This window comes from Martes martes (genome assembly GCF_963455335.1).
Source record: "Martes martes genome assembly, chromosome: 2".
NCBI classification, from domain to species: Eukaryota; Metazoa; Chordata; class Mammalia; order Carnivora; family Mustelidae; genus Martes; species Martes martes.
The window spans coordinates 199,010,877-199,021,277 of record NC_137889.1 but is presented as its reverse complement, the minus strand read 5'-3'; the positions used below and the strand labels follow the sequence as shown (position 1 = coordinate 199,021,277).

At 37.0% G+C, this 10,401-nt stretch overlaps 1 protein-coding gene across 7 annotated transcripts in view; it reads left to right on the top strand.

Annotated features, from left to right (window-relative positions):
- Positions 1–90: 90 nt before the first annotated feature.
- RCHY1 (ring finger and CHY zinc finger domain containing 1) overlaps positions 91–10,401 on the top strand; it is a 48,248-nt gene continuing 37,937 nt past the window's right edge. For 3 of the 7 annotated variants that reach the window (XM_080796158.1, XM_080796157.1, XM_080796156.1), the window contains exons 1-3: positions 91–217; positions 5,100–5,219; positions 5,452–5,567. In XM_080796158.1, the coding sequence (XP_080652284.1) occupies positions 128–217; positions 5,100–5,219; positions 5,452–5,567 (326 nt within the window). In that variant the 5' untranslated portion in view covers positions 91–127. Of the gene's footprint in view, positions 218–4,371; positions 4,510–5,099; positions 5,220–5,451; positions 5,568–6,609; positions 6,685–10,401 lie in introns of those variants that run through there. The other 4 variants (XM_080796155.1, XM_080796159.1, XM_080796160.1 and 1 more) reach the window with 4 other exon arrangements.

The window sequence follows — 10,401 nt, the reverse complement described above, 5'->3', positions numbered from 1 at the left end:
CAGCCGCCATGTCAGCTCGGCTGGCCGCTGCGGTCGGTAGGGGGCGGTGTGCTAGTGACGCTACTTCTCTGGGCGTGGTTTTCGTCCTGCGGGAAGGGTTCGCGGAGTTTGAGGGGAGGTGGCAGAGATGGCGGCCTCGGCGCGGGAAGATGGCGCCCGCGGCCAAGAGCAAGGGCGGCGGGGCTGCGAGCACTATGACAGAGGATGTCTCCTGAAGGTGACGACTTCGATCGGCTCTTCCCTTACAAGCTTCCGCGAGGCTGGTGGGGGCGGGGGGAGGCGGAGTGGGCAAGGCGGTTAGGCTTGGGCTTAGTTAGAGGCTAAGCTGTTTGTCAGTCTACCTTCTCCACCTCGAGTTGGGTTCTTGCTGTGGAGAACGTTTTGGCAAGGCGACCGCAGGCCCCCACCTTTTCCCCTGCTTTGCACTTCGTGAGCAAAGCTCTCTGCTCGGGGAAGAACGTGGGCTTGCACATCGGTCACTTTATCAGTGCGTTTACGTAGCTTTTGCTGCTGTAAGTAGACTGAGGCAGCGCCGGGCCTGGGCTGGCTTTCGGCCAGGGTGACTTTCAGGTGTGTGATGAAATAATGGAAGACGGATAAGTGAGTGGAGAATCGGAGTCGGATTTCAGCTCCTAGTGAATAAGTTGTACAGCCCGCCCGCTGCATTTTAGAGTCAGTGAGTATGTCTAAGCCTGCCAGGAGAGTGTTTTGTGTGGAATAGGAAGACAGCCCTGTAATTGCCACTAAATAGATTATGTGTAGCAAAGTGCCCAGTATGCGTATATTGTTATTTTTGCTGTTTACTTTGAGGAAAATTGCTAGTCAATCTAGTCAATCTAGCAATCTAACTGAATGGGTGCCATTGTAACTTGGCACCCATTCAGTTAAAGTTTCCTGATTTTGTTGTTGCTGCAAGAAGCAATTTAAAGATTATACTTAAAAAGTTTGAGCTTTGGAGTCCCACAGCCCTACCCCTACATCTAGTTCTGACCCTTGATAGGTCAGTGCTTTTGAGCAAGTGCTCCATTTGTGAAATGGGGGTGATAGAAGTTCCTGTTTCATTTAAAAAAAAAAAGAGAAAGAAAGAAAGAAAAACAAAAAAAAAAAAGTATGAGGCCTGTAAGGACAACTTAGAGCCTTCTTTTTAGGCCAGGCTTGGTGAACATTCCTCCACTGCACTGGGTGAAGCTCTTTCAAAGTTAGTGGTTCACCAAGTGTTGTGTAAGTGAACTGAATGTTGTCCTTAGGATTCCATTTCCACGGATATGTTTTGTTACTCTTTGAAACTTGATAACTGGAGCTGAATTCAACATGTGGGTCCTTTTCCCCAGGAAACCACATAAATATGTCTGTGTTTCATAGTGCTGAGATATTTGACCCTGAATATCAAATACTTTTTTGCCTTCCCCCTCCTTCTTCCTTGAATACCAGAAGCCAAATGAAGAGTTTTAAGGGGAAGTAATCAACTAAATCAAATGCTGCTGTTTGAGTAAGATAAGAAGTGAAAATTGACCTTTAAATTTGGCAAGGAGGTCACTGGTGATCTTGACAAGAGAAGTTTCAGTGGAGAGATTGGGACAAAGCCTGATTGGAGTGGATTTGAAGGAGATTGAGATAGTGAAACTGGAAGTAGCCTTCATGGACAATTCGTGGAGTTTTGCTGTGAAAGAGAGATTAAAAAAAAAAAAAAAGTCTAGTTGCTGAGAGATGTGGGATCATGAGATTTTTTCCCCTTTAAAATGGGAGGTATTGCAGCATGTTCGCATATTGGAAATAACCCAGTGAGAACTTTTTTTTGTTTTTTAAAGATTTTATTTATTTGTAAGAGAGAGAGAGTTTGAGTGCACAAGCAGGTGGAGCTGCAGGCAGAGGAAGAAGCTTCCCGCTGAGCAAGGAGCCTTCTGCAGGACTCCATTCGAGGACCCTGGGATCATTATCTGAGCCGAAGACAGGCACTTAACTGACTGAGCCGCTCAGGTGTCCCATGAAGTGAGAACATTTTATGATGCAGGAGGGAAAGAAAAAACTGTAGGAGCATTTACTGCTCTTAAGTAATCAAAGAAAAGATGGGATCCAGTGCACAAGTGGAGGAGTTGGCCTTAGAGAAAAATATATAACAGAAAGGAAGATGGAGTATTAGGTACATTTGCAAGTAGGTTGATAGAGTTTGTGAAAAAATGTTTTCTTTGATTATTTCTGTTTAATAAGATAATGAGCAGAGTGTAAGGGTGGAGGAAAAGGTTTAAGGAGAGATGTGAAATAATCATCTAGATTTTAGGTCCTAGGCTGTAGAAAAATGAGGGAATCGACTAGGGAAATGTAATAAAAACCCACTTTTTAATTAGTGATCATGACTTAAAAGTGAGACAAGTGTGAAAATTCTTATTCAGCTATGTCTGACTATTCCTATACAGGAGAGAATTGGATTTAACCAGACTTGGGGTTTTGGTTAGGAGAGTATGTAAAGGAAGAGAGAAGGAAAGAATTAGAATATGTGCAAGGGAAGCATTGAAGTGAGTTGGAAAGAGAGGGGTTAGTGGTTAGAGGATTTCATACTTGAACTTACGATATAAACAAGATTTAGTTCTTGTTTTAGAAAGCATGGTTTTCAGTGTGGTGAATGGACCCCCCCCACCCCCCTGGTGATTCCTGAGGCCCTTTCAGGGGATCCTTGGGGTCAAAACTACTTTCTGATACTAAGATTTTGTCTTTTAGTGTGTGCAGAAGCAATTATTAAAACTGCTGGCATCCGACCTGTACTATACCTATAGTTTAAAAAAGAAGTTTCACTTAAGGCTGTCATTGATAAAACTAAAGCAGTAAAGTTACTAATTTTACAAAAATCTCAGCTCTCGAATACATGTCCTTTTACATGTTTGATGAAATGGAATGTTTTCATCAAGCACTTCTGCAGACTAAAATTAGATGGTTGTTGTGAGGAAAGTTCTCATGCAGTTGGATTGTGAACTGAACTAGTTTCTTATGTAACAGTTTTTACTTAAAATCTTGTTATTTAGACTTGAGTATTTGGTGGGCACTTTCTTGAAAAGTGAACCATTGAAAAGAAACTGTCATTACAAGGAAAACAGTTGCCGGTGGTAAAATTCAACCTTTCATATAAAAATTAGAATTTTGAAACACTTGTATAAGCTTCTGTGAGCTTAAAAGTGTCCCAATACCTAAAGACTTTGCTGATGAGATTGGTAGTGATGTTAACAAATAATGATTTTTTTTTTTTTATGTTGCATGGAAAATGTGTGAACATTTAGAAGAGCTGTAGAACTCAGTGAACTGATATTTTCCGAATGACTAATGCGTGGGTAAAAGGTTGATTCAAAGTGCAGGATAGATCAGAGGATTTTGATGCAACAGAGGGAGAAAAGTTCACCGATACAATTTCAGAGCCCATGTTACAACTGATCATTTATAAGACTTGTCGAGTTTTGGTGTAGTATCAGAGAAGAGCATCCATAATTCTCTCTAAAGTCTATTAAAATACTCCTCCCTTTTCCAGCTATATATTTGTGAGAGTCCAAAGTTTCTTCATATACTTCATCTAAACTGATTGAATACGGAAGTTGAAGCAGAAATGAGAATCCAGTTATTTTGGGGGAAACTAGCTATTTTTCATTAAAATATGTCATTTACATTAACATGTAATGGGTTTGTTACTATTTTTAAAAGAATTAATATTTTAAAAACCTTTCAGTTTTATTTTATAGTATGGTGTCAGTAGAGATAATTCACGTAATCAGAAGCTCTTTGAGATCCTCAACAATTTATAAGAGTGTAAAGGGGTCCTGAGACCAAAACATTTGGGAACCCCTATTCTGTGGTATGACTGTGAGAATATTTGGCTGAGTAGGGTTGAAGGACAAGGCCATTGGAAGTGAGAAAGTCAAGAAATTGAGGGTGGTTGTGCAGATCACTAAGATATAGGATGAGAGCAGTGTTGGGAGAGAAAGGGTACCAGTTGAGTGTTAAAATCTTCAAGGAATGAACTCTGTTGTGGTAAATCATCATAAGAAATCTTCAGAAATGAGTGAAGTTGGAAGGTCACAGTATACTGGAAAGTACTGGGTTAACTTACTGGCTTAGAAACTTCTTGGTGTACTAGTTAGAATAAGGCTAAGTTACTAAGGGTAACAAAAAACCAACAGTAATGTGGGTTAAACTAGTTAGAATAAGGCTAAGTTACTAAGGGTAACAAAAAAACCAACAGTAATGTGGGTTAAAGAATTAAGAATTTATTTTTTTCCCACCTAACAGTTTCAAGGTGAATTATCCAGTTTGGCGATGAGACTGATCCACATGATCACTCCAGGGACAAGTTTTTCCCATTGTATTATTTTGCCATGTTTTAGGGCATACAGTCATCAGCTGGGTTGCTGTCATGTCCAGGTTTCATCTGATGGAAAAGGGAAAGGGAGCATGGAGGAGGAGGCGTGCCCAGTTTCTTAATACTCAGGCCCAGGAGTGGCACTGATTTCTTCTGCTCATTTTCTTTTGGTAAGAACTTAGTCATTTGGCCACAGCTGAAATCAAAGAAGTCTGGGAACTGTAGTATAGCTGGGCAGTCATGTGTCCAGGAAGGAGAGAAAAGATTTTGGCAGTCTGCCACTCTTGAAAACAAGGGCTATCTCTTAAATTTATTCTGTCTTCTAAAATATCAAGGATATAGTTGATCATTAATAAACACACGTGAATTAAAATAAAATCTTTATTATAGTTAATGTTTAAAGGTTGAAGTAGGTAAATGACTTTATCTGGAAATGTCTCAGAAGAAGTTGCCTGCCTGCCGTTTAGGCTGAGGATGAGTTTAGGGTGTTGTGTGTTTAGTTCTTCTGTCTGTGGGTGTCCATTCTTCATAATTCTTTAGTATTTAAGGACCAGATTATGTTCAACTTGATGTAGACATAGATATTGAGGGGGAATAGTTAAAATATGCTAAGAAATAGTGAAAAGTTGTGTTTAGGATCAGTTTACAAACCGATTGATTGGTTGTATTCTTTGACTTTATTCCAGGAGGAGGAAGAAAAATTTTTTTTGCATTATAAACTTTTCTTTTCTTATACCTCTTTTTTCTCCCTGGGCATTAGGCACCTTGCTGTGACAAACTTTATACTTGTCGGTTGTGTCATGATAGCAATGAAGATCATCAGCTAGATCGCTTTAAAGTAAAGGAAGTGCAGTGCATAAACTGTGAAAAAATTCAACATGTAAGATTTTATCATATTCCTATTTTATTTTTAAAAAATGTTAAGATGATTTACAAAATTGATCAAGAGTATGCAAATAAGACTTCTTTAACTCTAAGCAATATCTTTGGTTTAAATGTTTAAAACCTTATAAGAGTCCGCATATATTGTAACAAATTGTGGGTATTCAAATAATAATACAAAATGTTTTGGTAAATTTAATCTAATTTTTAATTACATGTGTCTGTTTTAGGCCCAACAGACTTGCGAAGAATGTAGCACATTGTTTGGGGAATATTATTGCAGTATATGCCATCTCTTTGACAAAGACAAGAAACAGTATCATTGTGAAAACTGTGGAATTTGTAGGTACTGTATGTAAAATGTTCTTTTCTAATTATTTTTAATGTACCTGGGCAATAATAGTTTTTTTTTTTCTTTAAAGATATTATTTATTCATTTGACAGGCAGAGATCACAAGTAGGCAGAGAGGCAGGCAGAGAGAGAGAGAAGCAGGCTCCCCGCTGAGCAGAGAGCCCGATGCGGGGCTCGATCCCAGGACCCTGAGATCATGACCTGAGCTGAAGGCAGAGGCTTAACCCACTGAGCCACCCAGGCGCCCCTGGGCAATAATAGTTTTTAAAATCAGCTTTGTTGGGGTATAATTTGCATCAAATAAAATGCATTCATTTTAAGTATCCAGTTTAGTAAGTGTGACAAATATATATAACTGTGTTACTGCCAACATGATAAATATTAAAAACATTTCTGGTATTCTGAAAAAATTTTTTCATGCCTCTTTTGTAGTAATAATTTAATTAGCCCGTCAGTTATTGTGTGGCTATTTAAAAATTTAATTTTTGGATATAAAACATGCTTTTATCTGAAGTGTTTTGTAGGCAACTGAAGTAGAAAATTAGGGTGGACTTTACTTTTTTAAAAATCAGTTTTTTAAAAAGCATTTTCAAAGTACAGGCTGACTTTATAAAAATTGGAAAACATGAAAAAGTGGAAAGAACAAAAGAAACCTATAGTCCAGTCTCTCTCTGATAAGCTACTATTGACATGCCGTATACAGGAGTTTTTCTTTCTAAAAACCCTGAAGTATTGGATATATACAAAAGCACATATGTAACATAACATGTTATAAAGTATACTGATACAGTAAGTAACTCATTTTAAGAAATAGAATGTTACCAATACTGTTAAAGCTCCAAGTGTTCCATGTTAGTCTTTTCTCCTCTTTCCCATTGGAGATAACCACTGTCTTGAATATTTTAAATCACTTTCTAGCTTTTATGTAGTTTGTTTTTAAGGATGGATAACAAACATACCAAAAGATGCAGAAATCATAAACAAGCAACCTTAGGAGTTTACTTAGGAAAACATTCTTTTTTTAATCACCACCCAGATCAAAAAGTGGGATGTTCATAGCAATGTCGCAGCCTCTCTTATGCCCCCTTCAAGTCAATGTACTCGTCCAAAGGTAACCACTCTATTGAATTTTTGTAAATGGAATAATAAGGTGTTTGTTTTTTTTGCATTTTTATATATTTTAAGGCAATATCATTAGGTGTTTACATAGACTTGTTCTATTTTCCTTTATGATTGACCCATTTTCCCTTATGTAATGTCTCTTTTTATCTTTAGCAGTATTTCCTGCTTTAAGAGCTACTGTATCTAGATCACGTTTCATTGATTGGTTTTTACATGTGTACCCATCCCTTTTCTTTTTTTTATTCCAAACATTCTGTATACTTACATTTAAGGCATATATCTGGTAAGCAGAATATAGTTGAATTTTATTTTTTTATGGAGTTTGATGAAAACTCTTTTAATTAGCACATTGAGTCGACTTATTAATATAATTGTTTATACATATAAATCTACAATGTACATTTTCCAATTCAGTCTACAATTTTAGTATTTTTTATTTCCTTAGTATTTGTTTGTCCTTTTTTCCCCTTGTTTACCTTCTTTTGGATTAATCAGCAATTTTTATATTTTGTTTTTATTCTCTGTAAATTTGTTAGAGATACATTCTTCTATTATTCTTAGTTATTTTAGAAATTGTGAGATACATCTGTGTTTTATTAGTGTAATGCATTTATCATTTCCGAGTAGTGCAAGAACCTTAACTAAGGGGATTTACATGCAATTGTTTTCGTGTTTTTAATCTGTATATTTTAAACTCTATAGACATTGTTTTGAACAGCTGATATTTTCTTAGGTTTACCTTCATATTTACCATTTCTTTTGCTCTTGTCTTTCTGCATCTCCTTTGTCTTCAGGATTATTTTCCTTCAGTTTCAAGAATTGTTTTCATTATTACTTTTAGGGAGGCTATGCTGGTGACATATTGTCAGGTTTTTGTCTCTTTGAAAATGTCTTTGTTTTGGGGTGCCTGGGTGGCTCAGTGGGTTAAGCCTCTGTCTTCGGCTCAGGTCATGATCTCAGGGTCCTGGGGTCCAGCCCCTCATCGGGCTCTCTGCTCAGCGGGGAGCCTGCTTCCCCCTCTGTCTCTGTCTGCCTACTCGTGACCCCTCTCTCTGTCAAATAAATAAATAAAATCTTAAAAAAAATAGAAAATGTCTTTGTTTTGCCTTCATTTGTAAGAATTGGGGGGGGTATAGAATTACTTCTTTCAGCATGTTAAAGATACTCCGGTGCCATGGTTTCTGTTTTTGGGTCACCTAACAGGATTATTATTGTTTCTTTGAGGATAATCTGTCCTTTATCCCTCTCTTGATGTTTTCAAGTCATTGGTTTTTAGCAATTTTTCCATGATGTGTCCAGGTTTGTGAAATATTTATCTGGCTTGCAGTTTGTGGAGTTTTTTTTTTTTTTTTAAATTTTATTTATTTATCTGACAGAGAGATCACAAGTAGGCAGAGAGGCAGGCAGAGAGGGGGGAAGCAGGCTCCCTGCTGAGCAGAGAGCCTGATGTGGGGCCCGATCCCAGGACTCTGAGATCATGACCTGAGCTGAAGGCAGAGGCTTGAACCCACTGAGCCACCCAGGGGCCCCCAGGTTGTGGAGTTTCTTCAATCTGTGGCTTGATGTCTTCTGTCAGTTTTGAAATATTCTTGGCCAGTGTTTCTTCAGATAATGTTTCTGCCCCCTGCTCTTGCCTCTCCTGAGACTCTAGGTATAGATCTTTTCACTGTGTCCCATAAGTCTCTTAAATTTTTTTCCCTGTATTTATCTTTTTTTTCCTTTCCCTTCATGCTTAAATTGCATAGTTCCTACTGACTTATATTCCAGGTCTCTGTTGTACTGTGTTGAATCTAATATTTAATCTATTGAGTTTTTCATTTTAGGCTTTATTTTTCTTCTTAAAATGATAGAATTTACATTTAATTCTCCCCCACCCTCTGTACCTTCCATTTTTTAGGTGAAATCCTTCACCTTTTTTTTCCTTCAACATATTACTCACTGGTAATTTAATGGCAGTTGTCTGAGAAATCCACTATCTTGATTATCTGTGGGTCAGTTCTGATTTCTGTTTTTCTTCCTTTGGTGTTTGGTTCTTTAGTCCTGCCTTTTGGCATGCTTGATACTTTTTTTAGTTGGTTGTTGGACAAAATTGTATAGGCTCTGGATGCTTTTTTTCCAAAGAGAATTTTCTTTTGGCAAGCAGTTAATTAGAGACAGATTCCATTTATCCAATTAAAGATTGAGATGATTAGAGGCCAAGTCCTGTTCTGTTTTGTTTTCCCTAACACTCAGGCTCCTAGCACATGGTTCCTTGACTAGCTTGACTTAAAGCCAGGGTTGGTTACCAGGGCATCTCTTGTGGTGGGACCTGGTCTCCAGTTTTTTGCCTCTCTAGCAGAGAAATTGCCAGAGGGTTTACTTGGTTTCCTGTCCCGTTACCTCCTGCTTGCTGCTTAGCTCCTTAGCTTCTAATAGAATAGTGTAGACTCCAAGTTCCCTGAGGAAGAAGCAGGCTTTGCCTCAGGGTGTTTCCCTTCTCTCTGGGATATTGACCCTTTAAGCCCTTAGTTGTTCTTTACCCTATTAAAGGGCTTGTTTGTTTTCTTTGAATCTAGCCTCTGTAGTTGTCAGTGGGAGCTTTGGTCCTATATAGGCTACTTTTAACTTTGTGGAGTGGAAATTTACAATGTATGTTTAGATTTGCTTATTTTTAAACTCATATTCTATTTATTTTTCTGTGGCTTTTTTTTTTTTTAACAAACCCTTGTTTCTAGGGTTCATCCTATTTGATTCATGAGCTCCAGTTCATTTTTACTGTTATATTGAGTTATTTTGTATGTCAGATCTGCACAGTTTTTAATTACCACTATTACAACAAAGGAATCAACACATTTTATGGTTAATTTACTGACTTTCAAGTTGTTGAGACTGCCGAATAGGTAGACATCTCATCTTACCCTATATGTATTAAGCTTTATGAAATTAAGATGTTTTCAAATTTTAAATTCCTATACCTGGTAAATATTGAGATTCATGAGATTAAGGTATTTTCAAACTTTAAATTTGTGTACCTGGGAGTGCCATGTATACAGTAGGTGCTTAGTAATGTGTAGGTTGTGTATCTTCAGCAACACGTTTTTAGTGTTATGATTTCCATCTGTATATGAGGAAAATTTGTCATCAACATTTAGCATCTAAGTATATTTTTAAATCCTTTTACAAATAACAGAATATTTTTTATTGTTTATATAATTTATATATTTATTATGAATGACAGAATAAAGTTAGTGAAAAACAGCTTCATTAGAAATTTTAGTAAGAATTTAAATGTTGCAAATCTAAATTTTGATTCCATATTTTTCTAGTTCTGAAGGGATATGTACTAAATTTGGCAATATCCTTTGAATGTAGCTATTTACTGGTCATTTGTCATGCATAAATCTGACACATGTCCTTCTTATAATAACTGATTGTAGATTTTAGATACAATTCTAGTAGGCTCTAGTTTGTAATTAATTTATAGACCTGTAAATTTTTTCACTTTGTGCACTCATACCATCAAAATATATTGATTGCAGATCTCAAGTACACCACTAATAGGTTCTGGCTTATCATTACTTCTGTTTATGCATTGTCAAATTCAATGTTTTTGAAGACTTTGAGAGCTCATAATTGTATTTAAAGGTGACTATCCAGATTGGAATGAACTTATAAAGACAGCATACTCATCACATTAAATAAAATGCTCCCGAATTAAAAAAAAAAA